This window comes from Necator americanus, chromosome IV (genome assembly GCF_031761385.1).
Source record: "Necator americanus strain Aroian chromosome IV, whole genome shotgun sequence".
Classification (NCBI taxonomy): domain Eukaryota; kingdom Metazoa; phylum Nematoda; class Chromadorea; order Rhabditida; family Ancylostomatidae; genus Necator; species Necator americanus.
The window spans coordinates 25,989,871-26,006,301 of record NC_087374.1 but is presented as its reverse complement, the minus strand read 5'-3'; the positions used below and the strand labels follow the sequence as shown (position 1 = coordinate 26,006,301).

The 16,431-nt window shown below is 40.0% G+C and overlaps 2 protein-coding genes across 4 annotated transcripts; both read left to right on the top strand.

Annotated features, from left to right (window-relative positions):
• Positions 1-1,012: 1,012 nt before the first annotated feature.
• On the top strand, positions 1,013-4,999 carry RB195_002718 (uncharacterized protein; the record flags this gene model as incomplete). Its single annotated transcript, XM_013451595.2, has 4 exons — positions 1,013-1,054; positions 1,119-1,161; positions 4,602-4,753; positions 4,820-4,999. The coding sequence occupies 4 exons, from the start codon at positions 1,013-1,015 to the stop codon at positions 4,997-4,999; spliced, it is 417 nt and encodes a 138-aa protein (XP_013307049.2).
• A 3,805-nt stretch (positions 5,000-8,804) lies between these two features.
• On the top strand, positions 8,805-13,986 carry RB195_002717 (uncharacterized protein; the record flags this gene model as incomplete). Of its 3 annotated transcripts, none has more annotated exons than XM_064200100.1 (10): positions 8,805-8,849; positions 8,976-9,110; positions 9,188-9,238; positions 9,352-9,441; positions 10,165-10,261; positions 10,340-10,418; positions 10,471-10,580; positions 10,644-10,775; positions 13,573-13,700; positions 13,834-13,986. In XM_064200100.1, 10 exons carry the CDS (start codon positions 8,805-8,807, stop codon positions 13,984-13,986), a joined length of 1,020 nt encoding a protein of 339 aa, XP_064055981.1. The 3 variants fall into 3 exon arrangements, with proteins under 3 accessions (XP_064055981.1, XP_064055982.1, XP_064055983.1); XM_064200101.1 differs by having other exon boundaries at positions 9,188-9,286; positions 9,349-9,441; positions 10,471-10,566; positions 10,639-10,775; XM_064200102.1 differs by having other exon boundaries at positions 9,188-9,286; positions 9,349-9,441.
• Between the last annotated feature and the right edge of the window lie 2,445 nt (positions 13,987-16,431).

Sequence of the window (16,431 nt, the reverse complement as noted above, 5' to 3'; positions counted from 1 at the left end):
AGTATTCGATGTCACGTGTTCTTTTCTTGTGTGCACAGAACGTGGAAAAAGGTTTGCTTCCGGATTCCTACTACTCACATCATCCTTACAATAGAAAAAACAATTAGCTATTGACAACGTTTTGCTGACTTCATCGAGTTTTTCATTCCGCACTATCTTTTTTTTTGAAACAAACCAAATTTTCTCCATCGATCTAAAGGTTTTTATAGCACTGTTTGCACTGATAAGAATAACTTTTATGAAGGACTAAGCTTCCTCTTCCAGGGAAGTACGGGAAGAAAAAAACTTCTACGACTTTTAGTCGAAACACCAGTGAATCTGCTGCTCTCCACATGAAAAATTTCCAGAATTTTGCCACCACTGCGGGAACAAGTAACAGAAAGTAATTAAATGATGTGGAGGGGATGCATAGATTTCCTTAATTTTCAAATTTACCGAGATTATTTCAGGTTCGATTGAGTTATAAAGCATCAGCGCAAATGCTCAATTATGAACTGATAACGCATTTGCCTATCGACGCGTGATTACACATGTCCGCACTTTAAACAATTCCTAGCAAATTTTTCTTATGCTCTTAACGTTGCTTCATTTGTGAATATTGAATTGAGATAAGGTTTCCACGAGTTAGCCACCAACGTCATGCAGGGTTTATCGTGCCCAACTAGAAAGACCACTTAAAAACATGCTTAGAATCTTCTGGTGAATCAAATTTTTATCAGCATTTTCGGTTATGCCTTACTGCTGTTTCCAATTTTGAAGAGACTCAAAAGGCCTTGAGCCGTGCTTCAGAACTACTATAACTTATAAAATTTGTTCCTGGATGAGTAAGGATGCATAACCATGCAATAAATTTTGTGGAGTGCATAGTCTGTGTTTGGTTATCTCTTCCTCTATGAGTCAACTAAGGTGCAGCGTTTCGAAATGTGTGAACAAACAGAAGAAATTGGCCTTTGGACTTATTCTGACTATTTTTCTTGAGGAGCGCATTGTCGTAGGTCAGATAAGAAAAAGAATGACCACTCCACAACCTGCACCAGCACCTCCGTCTTATAACGTGGGTTTTTATTAGGATTTCTGTACTTCTAGGATTCTGAAAGTACATTGCTGAACGTATTTAGGAGGCACTATCTGCTCCTTCAGCACCTCCACCAACACAAGCAGGTGGGTCGAAAAGTGTGGAGAGTTAACTGCTCCCACTTCTACACCTTTTATTTTATAATTTTATAATTTTTCACAATTTACAACTGCAATGCCTTCTTTGCGTGCTTTTCTTAGACGCGACGCAGAGTGATTATTGGAGGTCTAACTATCAGATTCCGCTTTTTTTACCATATTCGTTCTTCCGGAATCTCTTCTGAATTCAGCCAGGATTATCTTTTCTAGTTCCAATTCATTTTATCTGTGCGTCAGTGTTTGCATTCGCTTATATACATTTCACTATGTTCACATTTCGTTCTCGATATAATTGCAAAATCGTTGAAGTGCGCTGCCATTCATTGATAGCGTGAAGATATTATTCAATTTTTTTGCAGGAATTATGAGACGTTCTCGTTATCTCCACTAACTGCCATCACCTGTCCATATCTGTAATTTTTCTGCTAATTTTTTTTCTCTCTTTTTCTTTTTAACGAACATTTTATTCTGTCCATGCGATATTGAAAATCCCTCTACTCGACACTTGGCTGTTCATGAGACTCCAATAATTTTTGTTGGTTTCTTTTCCACTCATTATTTCTGTTCAAAAATTTGGCTAGCAACCCAGAACATCACATACTCATGTCGTAAACTACAACTAAAATAGGAATACAAAAGGTCGTTTTGAAACCTACCGTTTATATCAACACTATTTATTATTTACTCAATGTTATATAATATTACATATTCAGTATTATTTAACACTAATACTAGCTATTGCTAATTTATTTGTTGACATTTTTATTATTTTAGCTTTTATAGATTAGTGTTGCTAAGAGAACTGGTGCTCAAGAAAGGCAATAATTTTTAAGAACAAAAACGGTAGGGTAGCTGCTCCTTGATAGAATCTTGGATGGGTCTTGATAGAATGTGTTTATTGAAACCTCCCGATCCTCTTTAATCTCCTTGAAGTGAAAGATAAACAGCATATCCTCATGCTAGAAACGATCATTTTCCCCCGAAACCACGTTTTTCTGCACCGGATTCGATTTCGTCTTTTACGAACTGTTTCTGCCCGGCCATAGTCCCTCCAAAGTAGAAATTTCCTCAATTTTTACATAGCGACTTTTGGGAAATAGTTGACATAGCTTCCTGAGCTGTTTCCTAATTACAGATCACCAGCTTTATGTACTCTCCAGATTAAGTACTGTGTCCGTAATGATTTCTCCTAAATAAGGATCGTCGCGTTTATAACTCCAGTGTACGTGAAAACCTTATAAGTGCAGATTAAGTCTAGAAACTTGCGAAAGAAAAACCACAAATTTATGAAAATAATACTTCGACTCAAAGTAACTGTCACATTCGTCATCAAAGTTTACATCCATACATTTGCTTTAAAAGAAAAATAAATAGGTAGAATAAGTAGGATAAGGGAGACAATTACGATGACAATGAAACCATCGCCAGCTTATTTTTTCAACCGTGCCATCGAATGTAAAGTCAATGATTCCTGCATATTTATACTGGATAAAAATACATCCATCCAATCGCCATTTATTCACCAGAACGTATCCATCAGGATGAATTATATCCGATACAATTCTGATCGGTCGTAGGCTACTTCAAAAACCCATTCAGCAAGGGTTTACAAGACTCAGACTTTGTGCAGTGTTCATTCGTTGCGATATGCACAGTACACATAGTCGTTCTTTAACAAATCACCAAAAATATCTCTTTAAAAAATAAAATAAACCAAACTGAAAATAAATTCACCTATATGTAAATAGTTAAAGGCATCACCCCACGAATCTGAGGTGGTGCAGATTTCAGGTGGAGTATTCGTATACAGGATGGGAGACTATAGCGAGGGAGGTGATTCCGTCAATTTCTTGTTAATTGCCATAAAAAACGGCCTGGAAGATGCGGCGCCGCACAAGACTGGCGCCCTCCAATCGAACCTCTTGTACAAAATGGTGCGCCAAAACGAATGAAGCCGTATCTTCCGGGCCGTTTTTTGCGGCAATTAGGAAGAAATGGACGGAATCACCTCCCTCTCCGTAGTTTCCCTTCCTGTATACGAATACACCACCTGAAATCTGCACCACCTCAGATTCGTGGGGTGATGCCTTTAAATATCTAGATCAGTCGTTGCTGCAGATGTATGGGATGTTATTATCCGTTCACAAATCTATACTGTACAAAAATGTATCAAACCAACCGCTATTTATTCACTAGAGAGCACCCTTCTGGGTGAATTATATCTGATACGGTCCTAGGGTACGTCAAAAACGCAGTCGGCAATGGATTACAAAATCAACTGCTTGCATTTCAATAGATCGATGAAATAAACATCTTGGGAGGAGTAATAGCTATTCGTGACCTGCATATCCGAAATCATAATGGAAATGTATACATTAGCATATACATGCTGGAAGTTCTTACAAATACGATGTTTTACACCAAATTGATATCGCGGCACCGGTGCTGTTATTATTTTGAACTATGAACAGCATGAGAATGCAACTGTTCTACAAGCTGACTGAAATTGACTGAAACTTTTTCGATAACAATGCTCCTGTTTGGGCGGATTTTCATCGAATATAGGCATGTAAGCCTTGTAGTACCAACTCATGTGTTCACTACAGTAGCGTACCGTAACAACAAGGATGAAATACAGAAGTCATGAATTTCTAAGACCACTCTTATACTTGTAATCAGCATAATCGTCCGTCGTCTCCATTGCTGCAACGACTTCGAACGGTTGTACGATGGAAACTTCTATTTATCTGGTAAATACGAGGGTCATGCGCAGAATATGCGTTGAACTCAAATCAACGAATGAGGAAGAAAAAAGTGTGCAAAAATGGCTGGTCATTTGTTTTAAAAGACTGTTCCTTACTTTACTTTTAGTAAAAAAAATGTCGTGGATATTAGTTTAGTGGATTTCCACGAAATCCAATAAATTAGTGTATTTTTCTCTACAACTATAGGTATAAGTACATGGAAGCCAAAGAGCGTAAACCATTGACTCATCAAAAGTTTATGATTGGGAGGATTGATTGCCTTTGTTTTATCGTTTTATATGTACACATGTGCATTTTATTATCGTCACCTATTCGGATTACTCAGAATATGTAGTTAGAAGCACAGCTAGAAAGTCATAGAAATGTTCAAGAAGCTTCCTTGAGTGATTTTTCTTCAAAAATTTCTGACCATGGTATCTTTTTAACCAATGATATATTTCTAATTACATAATATAACTACATCTTCAACTATCTGTTCAGCAATCCTTTGTGTGTGAATCCTGGGAGCATTTTCATCCTTACTTTCACCCTCGTAATCATTTTCTCGATGAGTTTCACTTTGACGACCCAGCGCCCTCGCATTATCTTTGCTCTGCTCCTGCTTCCTTCTGCTAAGGGAGTGCTCCGTATAACTTCTCCATCGCAAAGACGCTTCCAATTCAGCTCAGCCGGTACCACAGCCGCAGATCGTGTACACCCAAGCGGGAGTCGCATACAACGTGCACCCACAGCCAATAATAGTCACGCCACACGTAATTGTGATCAAAGATGCCTACACATTTCATCCGTACCCGGAGTACTGCCCAAAATGTCAGGTACGTGTTTTTGATGCAATATTTCTTTCCTGATTGCAACGTTTTTAACCTCACTCGTCATTGCAGACGATCGCCACCACTCGTCGAGTCTGGGTCTCAGGTTCGTGTGCTTGCACAGTGCTGATCCTATCCTTATGCATACCTTTCCTGTGGCCAATGTTATTCTTCTTGTGCACACCTGCTTTCAAAGACGCTCATCATTACTGCCCGAGATGTCTTACATTACTTGCGATTAGGCGACGATGAAAATTCATGGCTTCTTTACACTTTTGTATAGATTGATTATCCTCTTCACCATTTCCTACTCTCCAATCATTCCTTATAAAGCTTTTCAAACTTTGCTCAAAACTGTTTTCTCGTGTATTCTTGATCCACAGACTTTGTTCGGACATAGTTTATCACTATTCGAATCGGTTCAACGAATAAATTCGTGTTTCGATAGATACCGTGTTCTCCCTGTATGTCTCTGTCTCCATACTTCCTTCTCAACCTGAAGCATTGCTCTGAACTGTACAAAAATACGACATTGCTGACTTTTCCATAAAACTCATAAATCCCATGTTTTCAACCCACTAGTGGATAAAAAGTTGCAAATGAAAATATTTGCTAATTCAGCCGCTATGCGCAGAAAGTTTGGAGTAGTATGAAGAGAGCATGTTCCAACCCGAAAAAATGAATGTAATGCGGTCACCCGAGAAAAGAAAGTTACGAGAGCAGAGTTAATGTGAAATTTGAAACATTTTCGCACACAAAACAGAGCTGACGGTTGATTTTAGACATATAACGGAATTCTGGTAGTGAGGAATATGCATACTACATATTAACTTTAAAATATTCGCCTACCAAAAAAGGAAATTATATTCTTATGGAGGAGCAAAGGAGTATCCATCCGGAGTTTTCACAATGATGATGTTGCTCTTTCTGCTCATTCTCACAGTGAGAGCGGGCCCCTTCTAGACCTTTGTCTAGTACTCTTGTCTTTTACAAGTACATAGATCCCAAGAAATCTGAGAATATTCTATTTTCAGCACATAATTCGAAACACTGCAACAAACACCACGCCACACTTTTCATGAGCTTCCACATTGTGATTCAAGTGGTTCCGACCCTGCGCTCTAGCAGGGCGGATGTGGCTTCTATACTTTTTGTCGTCGACCTCTGTATAGGTAGGTGTCCAGTTTTCAGAGTAGGCAAATGGATACTAAAGATTCACTCCCGGTATCCTTGTCTGCCGAAAAATACCTGATACTTGTAAGATCTGAGAACATGAACATTCTGAACATTGAATCGAGGACGTCAGCAACACATTTCATTCTCACCACCAGTTTTTTCAGCGCAATGTTGGTCCACCAACGCAGTTTGTTAGTAGAAATAGGGTTAGTTCCATGTGTTTTGAGTTGTCGTAGGTCTTATTGAACATTGTTCAGTGTTCTATTTTCGGCATTGCAGTTCATGATATCATGAGTATTCGAGCTGTCGAGGAAGACTTTGAGCGATGTCTTCACTCTGTCTTCGAAGTTGCGCTCAGTAGCACTTAGGCGTGCTCTCTTGAAATAATTTATTTCGAATTTGTTATGACTGCTCTGTCGCTTATTCCTATTGGCGTGCATGCGTGGACGTGTCCTCTTCCACCTGAGGTTACCGGTACGTTCAAAGATGCTCGCATTCTATCGAAGATCAAATAGCCTGCCAGTAATGAATTTAACGTGAGCAGTTCGCGAATGTGGAGAGAAACTACTATTCAAAGTAAAACCTTTCTGTCAGAACTCAACCACTGAATTACTCTCGGGTTGAAATGAAGACCTAACAAACCATGGATCTGATCATGTCTCAAGTCCAAAAATTTGATTGGGTACATATTAATTAATAGTAGTAAGTGCCATTATCAACTTAAACTCATTAAAAAGTTACTGAAAAAACTAGCGCTCCCAAGGGTCAGGTATTTTGCGGCAGAAAAGGATACTGGGAGTGAATTATTAGTAACTATTTGCTTACTCTGAAAACTGGGCACCTACCTATACATACACCACGCTGCCAGATAACACGTTGATATTTTCTTTGCATCAAAAATACGATGCATGATGCAAAAACTTTCAAATCATTACTGAATTGCGGAATGTTTTCAGATTTCTGAAAATTCACATATTTTTGGTACACAGAAGTCGAAGACAAGAAGTATAGAAGCCACATGTCCATATCCTTAGATTTCTTGAGATTTATGTATTTGTGAAACACAAAATTATTAGACAAAGGTCTAGGAGGAGCACATTTTCACAGAATGAGTGAGAATGAGCAAAAAGAGCAATATCATCATTGTGAAATCCGGATGGATGGACCCGTTTCGTGATGTTAGCTCCAAGGTGAGTTAAAGTAAGTTTTTTTTGAGATGGGAGAAAATGTGAAAATTGGAAAAATGTACCTTTCCTTATCTCTCCAAATAAAACTGTCTGCGTGAGGCAAAAGAACAAGATAAGCAGGCTTAGGTTTAAACACTGTTCTTCGCACTTCTAGAAATTGCTGTGAATGTTCCACGAGTTGGAGAGATATCTCGACACAACAGTAAAGGAGAATCTCCCTCCTTTTTTTAGTAGAACTGCGAACAGCTTCAGATGTTACAAATTTGGAAAAACTGAACCGAATTTGAGTCACCCTTGTAAGCTATTCTTGTACACGATAGATTCGAGATACATATTGAAAAAGATTTCATTTTGAGAGTGTTTTTCAATTATATTCGCGCACTATGAAAACTTTGTTGTTCTAATTCCTTCTGCGTTCTTTCGTTGACATTAATTCTACTGCTAGAGGGGTTCTCTCACGTCCTCTTTCTTCTGTATTCTGTTGTCAAAATTTTTATTCTGATTTTGCATATTTTGTTAGTCTGATATTCCAGGTAGTGTGCTCGGGAATTCCGTGGAGAATGCCTCTGAAGAAATGTTTGGAGCATTCTGTCCCTATATTTCTCATTTTTCGTATTGGTAAAGTTTAGAATTTTGTGGTAGCCACGCGAATTCCAGAAATTCTGCAGGCACATAGTTGAATAAACTCGGACTTTCAGGAATGTTTAAGCTTTGTTTCTAAAGCCGCCTTGGAACGAGCGAAGCGATTGTCTTGGAAAGCCAGAGAGAACTACCTAAGCAGTGTGATTAGAATGGCGTCTTATATTCTGCAACAACGGTGATCGCGAATTAGGAAAAAAAGGACCAATGCGAAGGTGAAAACTTTGGGAAATATATCATGACTTGAGCTACTTATCAGAATGATAAAATGATGGGCTAAGTTGGTAGTTCGGACGAAAAAAAAAACGTCATGCCGTGTGAGTGGAGCAGTGCAGATCAGCAATGCTGTCGGCGACATTGTAGATCCGAATCGAACTTCAAAATGGGATCAGAGTTAATCGCAAAGCTGATACAATGCGCTTGCGGTAGCGATCAAATTACCATCAACTGTAGGTCTCTGAAGAAACATTATTGTTCAATTGACGTGTGAGGGCCGTCTATGACCGGACCGTTTTCGTACACTGACATACGCTCATTTTAAACCGACTCTATTCTAAGAGTATGTAAGAGTTTCATATCGAAGTCGCTAAAGAAGGATTATTAGCGCTCAAAGCATGATCATTTGAATCGGAGACGAAGGCAGTTGACTACAGGCGGACGAGAAATGGAACCGCGTTTGCAACAAAGAACGAACACGCAACGATCAGGATGTACGTGCTTCTCATATCCTCGAACCCTCACGCTCCCACATTTCGGACCTTGTAGACCACAGCGTCTGCTTTCGTTTATGCTTGATGTTTAAATAAACATATAATTCATTCTGTTTTTATTGCACACGAAACCGATTGCCGGAAGAACGCAACCGTATACATGCCTAAAATCTTACTTTTCCGACTTCGAGTTTCGCACGGGCAAAATCCTGAGAGCTTATTAACGTGGTACATCTGACGTACACCAGGATTAGATGTGAACTTGAACATTATACAATGTCCGCCTTGCTTACGCGTATGTAACACATACCTCACCAGGTATCCCTCACCATTTTCTCAAGAATTATGCAGGTGACGGTTGAATTTTCTAGTACTGTCGTAAAGCTTGAAGTGAGTTTGATCACCAGTTTTTACTTTTGATATAACATACATATACACTTTGATATAACGGGAATGTTATTGAAGAGAAACTGATAATCTTCGAAAGAAGCATCTTCCTTATGACCGTTTCTTTAGGTCAACGAGGAGCTAAGGTTGAGCAGCTTAGTTATGGTCGCCTTTTTGAAGCTTAATATTTCTGAGTCACCAGAAGAATTCAATATTCTTAAAGGCGACAGAGTTTTGAATTTAAACAGGGAGAAAACACTGAAGGTTTCTTACTTGACGAGGACGAGGGTTTTCATTCTGTCTCGTTCCATATACGAACAATAGCCTACTACTCGTTCCAGGAGCTCAATATCTGCGATGGTGACACGCTCGTAATGTCAAAGATAACATATGTAAATGAGCCATTATCCTCTCATTCAGAGGACTCAGGACAGTTGAAGATATGTTCAATATTAAGCCGGAAAATATAAGTGAAAGTGTCGTATTAATGTAACTTTTACACCAGCGCCTTAACAATCTCATCAAAAGCATACGAGTGTCAGCAAATAAAACGATCACACCATACGAATCTGAAATTTCGCGACGTGCCAGCACGGTTAGTTGTCATGCACGGCTGATTTCTTTCATTTTGAAGGTTAAAATAGTGTCACCTGATTATCCGCGTAACGAATAAAAATTGCTTGTGGTGGCTGTACTCTCCCTGTACTATTTAGAATAGTGAGTTTGTACTTTTTCATATTTTCGCTCCACTGCAGTCAGTGCACCTTTTCTTTGCAAAGAGCAGGCTTCCGTCATGTGGCTAAACGGACCTCTAACCCACTGCGCCACATCCCCCACCCCGGCGGCAATTGTGCAGGGAAAATTCTTTTTCAAAACTGCACTTGGAGCGGCAATAAGATAGGTATAGAATGTAGGATAACGATTAAACCTATTCTATTCAATCTTAATTTGAGCAGGGAGTACCAGTTTAGCTGCTTCCAACAGTTAGGGGAATGACAGGGGACGAAAGATTTGTGCTGAGTTTGGTATGCTCAAATAAGTTGGACTTCGATTCAAAATTGCTCTAAAGGTTTCTGGACGAGTGTGCGGCTTTTACAACAAATTGTAGGGCGAGCAGATCTATAGAGTTCCTTTCCTCCTAGAAAAGTCTGGAAATAATTGGTTGACCACAGATGAATGAAAGACTTTATTGGCTTAGGGCAATTTTGAGAAGACAGTCGCAGCGGAAACTTTTTCTGCAACCGTCCCAATCATTGTGTGCAATGTAGAAAAATCCATGCACAGAAGTTTGCAGTTATAAATTGACGCGAATTTCTAGTTGTACAATAATATGAAGAAGAGGAATCTCCATGACGAGGTAATGGTGCATTTTCCAAGACTAGCAGAAACTTACGACGGAAATCCTGAAGACTTGGGTCAGTGATACCCGATGGCATTGTTCATACATACATTTTCAGAAAACACAGTTCATGTTTCTCTGATTTAACTTCCAGGCGGATTTGTAACAGCGTTTCGGGAGCATGCTCTAAAGCAGAGATCACTGAAAAAGTGGAGGGAACGACTACTGGACAAGTAAGACTACAGAGTTTGCCCATCTTTTTGTAGGCAATAAACCAGTGCATAGGCGTCTAGAAAAAGCAACGGTCTCTTTTCCGGAGTGCTTTGCGAAAACCCCTATGTTGTATCTGCAAGCGAAATTGAACGAAACTGACGTTATTGCGTTGGTGGATACTGGTAGTTTTGATATTTGTGAAGAAGTGCACTTTAGCTCCAGAAGGAGAATGTATTTTAGTTTAGGTGCTCAAGCTTCTATCATCACTGATGAAGCTGTTAAAAAGTGCAGCATGCTGGAATTTGTCGATAACCGCTTTTGTGTGTTTGCAAATGGAGTAGGAGGCACGCGATCGACATTAGGACGAATTTTTGCTTGTTAGTTAATCAATTTTACGTAAAGGTTTACAGAATATTTAGAATGGAACTGGAGGAAGCAGTCGATAAAATACCGTTATGTAAAATCTAATTGTTTTCAAGCTTGTTTTTCTGATTGCAATCTCCCAACGACTTTCTTAATTCCTGCCATACAACCCCAGTTTGTATTATAGTGTTAGTTGTTTTTCTAAATTATTAGGTTGTTCGGATATAAACGAGACTTTCGACTCAAACTTTCAAACATCACAAAATTTTTTAAAACAAGTCTTTATTCCAAACAATATTCTCCACAACTATCAACAACGCTTCGCCATCGATCATGCAGGTTGTGGATGCCGTCCTCAAAGAATTTGGTTGGCTGTGAGTCGAAGTATGATGCGACCCAAGATCGGACTTCATCGATATTGTTGAACTCTTTCTCCGACAATCCGTGATGCATCGATCGAAATAGATGGTAGTCCGAAGGAGCCAAGTCCGGACTATACGGCGGATGCGGCAAAACTTTCCAGCCCAACTCTTCGATTTTTTTTTCGATTTACGGACAGCTTTATTTTCATCACTCATCTTTTGAAGAACCATTTGCCGCACTGATTTGTCTTCCCGATTGTATGTAAATGCTCGTCAATTGTCGAATTCGAACATCCGAACTCCAGGGCAAGTTTTCTTGTAGTTTGTGTCGGATCATACTCGAACGCCTTCTTCAGTAATTCGTCGTCTACCACTTGAGGACGACGTCGGTGTTCTTCTTCTTCTAAGCTCTCATTTCCATTTTCAAAGCGTTGAAACCATTTGTAGCATTGACTTCGCGAAATCACATCTTCAATAAAATAAATAAACAAAAAGTAAACAAACAAATAAATAAATTTTTATTTTTATGAAATAAAAAATTTCTATGAAGTAAAAAAATATTACAGAAATCAAAAATAAACAAAAAAGTAAAATATACAGGAAAACGCCAGGAATAAAATGGAACCAAAACTGTCCAAATTGCTGTTCGAAATTCGTAAGGTTTCGAAAGTCTCGTTTATATCCGAACAACCTAATATTTCTCTTCAATAGATGCCCCACTCAAGAAGGAATTCATTGTCTCACTGTGCGACTGTGTTCTATTTTAGAGCACATTCATGAAGCCTAAATTGGCCCTTTTCTTATGAAGAGGAAGATAATGATAATAAGATAAGATGAAGAATCTACTTGTTAAACAGCTTGACAATGCTGTGAACATACTCAAATGGAAAAAAAAACAAAGTCGAAGTCGGAGTTTCAGACTTCCGAACCTTTTAGCCACATGGGGGAGGGAGAGGAGGGAAGCGAGGTCAAATTTTCTACATCCCTTTGTTTCAAAGTGAGGTTACCACATTTTTAACTGCTCGCCACGACGCAACGGGAACGATTTCCAAACACGCAGGCCTCTGAGACAGAGCTCTCTGGTGACAGTCTGTTCATGTCATGTCAATCAGTGAGATTTTGTTACTAAATGAAAGCACCACCCGTGTCATCGACGTTACGTTACGCTTCTGATTGAGAAATATCGTGAACACAAACACCGTTGCACATCGCCTTAAAGCCAGCATGCCACGATCTAGGTTGGCACGGATTTCAGGTGGAGTATCCGTATTCGGGGTCGTAGATTATGAAGACCGGGGTGGTTCCGCTCATCTCTCCCTGCATCACTGCAAGCAGCCAGCCCCTGAATGCTGATTCGTACGAAGCCTTCTATTGCAGCGCGCCACCCTTGCACACGTAGCGTCCCTTTCTGCCTATCGGGGCAGTCTGAAATGATTTTCGACGAATCGCAGGGGGGAGGCGGCGCAAGGGGTTGAGCGTTGCAATAGATGCCGTCGTACAAAACAGCATTCTGGAGGTGGCTGTTTGCAGTGATACAGGGAGAGATGAGCGAAACAATCCCCTTCTCCGTAATCTACGACCCTGTATACGGGTACTCCACCGGATATCCGCACCAGCTCAGATTCGTGGTATGCTGCCTTTAAAAGACCAGACTTTTTGCTCTAAAATCGACTAGACAACAAAATCCAGAAAATTGAGAACCGTTTGATCCTGCTTCCTGGGGATATTCTTGCGTCTAAAATTAGCTTTAGAAGATGTGAGTGATCTTTCTGTTAAAGATATGCTGCGTTTAGCTTCTATATCTTCGCGGCTGACATCAACACATCGAAATAGAATTTATGTAAAGCTACGTAACCTTCCGAAAAAGATTTTCTTCTACTTCGTCAGCATTTGTCCTGCTAAGTAGTGAGCCCAGCATTTCTGGTTAGACGATGACATTTCACCGTGTGTTTGTTTTTCAGAATGCATGCTCTGCTTCATATAAGCGTGAACGAGGTATTTTCGTTGCGATGGTGACGAAGGAAGCAATTTTCAGCCAAATCACTTTCATTTCGGTCATTTCGAGATGACGTTCCATTTCTTTGGTCGCGGTAGATCTGTTGTTGTACAGAATTCACCTTACCTATGTGCTACTTTCTCTCTCTGCTACGATTAGCACTATTAGTAACTCTTTGGATGTGTTTTAAGCATCTATATGGCTTCACGACAGTGACGTTATGGAATAATACGAGCATAGCCTGTTTGTGACCTGAGAAACGCGACAGTTTTTTCACTTTGGAAACTGAAGTCGTCAACTGTCGTAGTTTGCTAATTTCTACGTCAAGAAATAGAGAGAATAGAGAGTTTGAAAAATAAACCAAGTTATTAACAAGGACAAAAAAAGCATATCTACGTTTTTATCGTTCTTATTACCCTCATAACGAAACGTTGGAAGGTCTGTATATTTCAGGCGACATTCTGGTGGCGGGCATGACTCTGCTGTGTGCGTTCGACGTTCTTCCCGGTGATGCGTGCAATGTTGATGTAATCATTGGGGTTGATGTGCTCAGCAAGAATCAAGCCATAATTGATGTAACGGTTTGTGAAATTAACGAATTGAGTCCTTTTAAACGCTAAAACAGTTGCATACCAAAGTATGTTGTATTTTTGAAATAAAAAAAAACATTTACAGTCAGGGGAGAAAAAGGACGAGATTTTTGGAAGTTTTCAGAATCGAACGATTCGATTTGGAGATCGTGGATCCGCTAACTTCATTCAGCTGGAAGACGCCGAGAAATTAGAACCTTTCGGAGGTATGATTACCGATGGCAGACCAAGACCAATGGAGAACACAACTAACTTGAATGATGTTGCAAAGAAATGACGCATAAAGTTTTATCTGGTCTGAAAAAAAGTTCTGAACAACACAATCTGCTTTAGTAGAATGAAACACGTATGCATTTGAACCTGCGTTAGTGCACAGATATGTAGTAAAAGCCAAAGTTAAAGGCATCACCCCCATGAATCTGGCGTGGTATGGATTTCCGGTTGGTGTATACCTATTATTATTATAAATCGAGTCGTAGATTATGAATCCAGAGGTGGTTCCGGTCATCCCTCCCTGCATCACTGTAAACAGACGGCTTCGGAATGCGGCTCCTTACGACATCCTCTATTGCAATGCGCCACCCTTGAGCTCCACCCCGCCTGCGATTCGTCGAATAAAATGAATTGCCTATCGGAGCGTCCTAATGGATTTCCGACGAACAGCAGCCGGGGGTGGAGCGCAAGGGTGGCGCGTTGCAATAGAGGACGTCGTAAGGAACCGCATCCCCAAGAATCTGTTTTCAGTGATGCAGGGAGTGATGTGCGGAACCACCTCTGTATTCATAATTGACGACTCGATATAGGTATACTCCAACGAAAATCCGCACCACGCCAGATGCGTGGGATGATACCTTTAAAGGAAAACCGACTTTCTTTAAGAAATGTTTTTAAACAGCAAGAGGAACGTTTCACACCGGGTATCTCAGAAATGCGTGTGGTGTTTTCTGCATAAAATATTTCAGAAATGAAACTCTTTCTTCTTTATTTAGACATAAGTTACAACGTTCCTCCTGATATCTTCTCAAGAGCATCCCAAAAATTGAAGATTGCACCCCGTCCAAAGCACATATCAGCACTCTTTAAAATTTTCCGATGCTGTGCTTAGTCCAACCACTCTTACTTCTCTTGACAGCGCTGTTTTCTGCATCGTATAGTCTTCTGGGACAAATCGCTCAACGTCGGGCCGCTAGTTATCGTGGTATTAACGGTACTTCTTCGCAAGTATACGGAAAAAAACGCTGATCCGGTTTTTTTTCTTGCTTTTTTCCTCTGTAATTAATCCATTCTGCTTCACACGTGTGAAAATGAATCGACTCGTAATGACGAGATCCATCAACCCTACTTACTTTCGACTTTGAAAGCCGTCTACAAATGCACTAATTTTCTCAGTTACCAGTAGCTGCAAACTACGTATAAAGGTGACTGACCCTTGAGGATATATCACATTCAGTGCAAAATGCAAGAAAAGTGAAGTTTCTTTGCAGGATTCTGAATTCACTCAGTAAAAGTGTCAGCATTATACTCTCCCTTCTTGGTCTGTAATCCAGTATTGATGGACACCAGTTATCTCAACTTCCTTCTGTATACATCGTCTTTTAGACCTACCGAGGTTCGGTAGGTTCGTTCGGTAACTCTGCGACATCTCCTTGGAAACCGTACCGTTAAGCTGAGAAGAACTGGGGCTGATTGGCGAATGTAGCACAGCTCTACATTTTGGGGGATTTCTAACAGAGGGATGTCTTTCGTCAAGATGTAATCGATCTGAAGCTTAAGAGTCGACGTAAGTCCACTTGCGCTGCTCTTCGAGTTTGGAAGGTCTCTTTCCAGGTAAGCTCTCACAGCGTCAATAAAGCATTTAAGCGTAGACAAAACGATAATATGCGTCTGCTTCTAAAAGTCTATTAGATGACTTTCGTTATCCAATGCTTGCTTCGTTCTATAATACCATTTTCTGTGCACATGGGATTGTTGTTCGCCCCATCCGTTCATTCGCATCAATTTAGACAACTGCAGCCAGTTGGCTTGGTATCTTGCGTGCCAACACATTGAGTTTATTATAATGACGTTATTATTTATTTTATTATGACGTTGTTATAGTTCCTAGTGGTTTTCGCAAGTGCGTGAGCGCTAACGAACACAGCAAACAGTGCATGCGGATATGGCAGTATCGTGGCCTAGTAAGGTTCAGTTGACAGTGAGCGGCGATTCAACGTTACGAGACGGCTGTGTGTTGTCAAATATTCCATGTTCACCTCAGGAATTTGAGCTATCAATATATGGATTTTTGTTGCACGACAGCACCTTTTTGCAAAGTAGAGGAAATGTTTGTCATATAACAGTGCGGGTAACATGGCAAGACGTATACTCAGATGCCTTATTTTGTTAAGTGAAAGCAGAGCCACCGCATGCTGCTAACAATCAGACTTGCACATGCGGCCTTAAACTTGACTGTTTTCCTTCGATAGCTCACCCCAACTACCAATACAAGCATTAGAATCGTTGAGATAAAATGAAGTAAGCACCATCATATATGCGATAGATTCCACCATGATTTTAACTCTTAACTGTGGAGTGCTCTAACTGTTGTAATTACTATTGTAGACAATATAAATGATGCGTAAACTTCTAGATAACGAGAAGTTCGACTTTCAATGACCTCAGCATTTCGAGATGTGTTGATTTTTAATAAGCTTTACACGAGGTTGTTAACAAATTTGAGCGT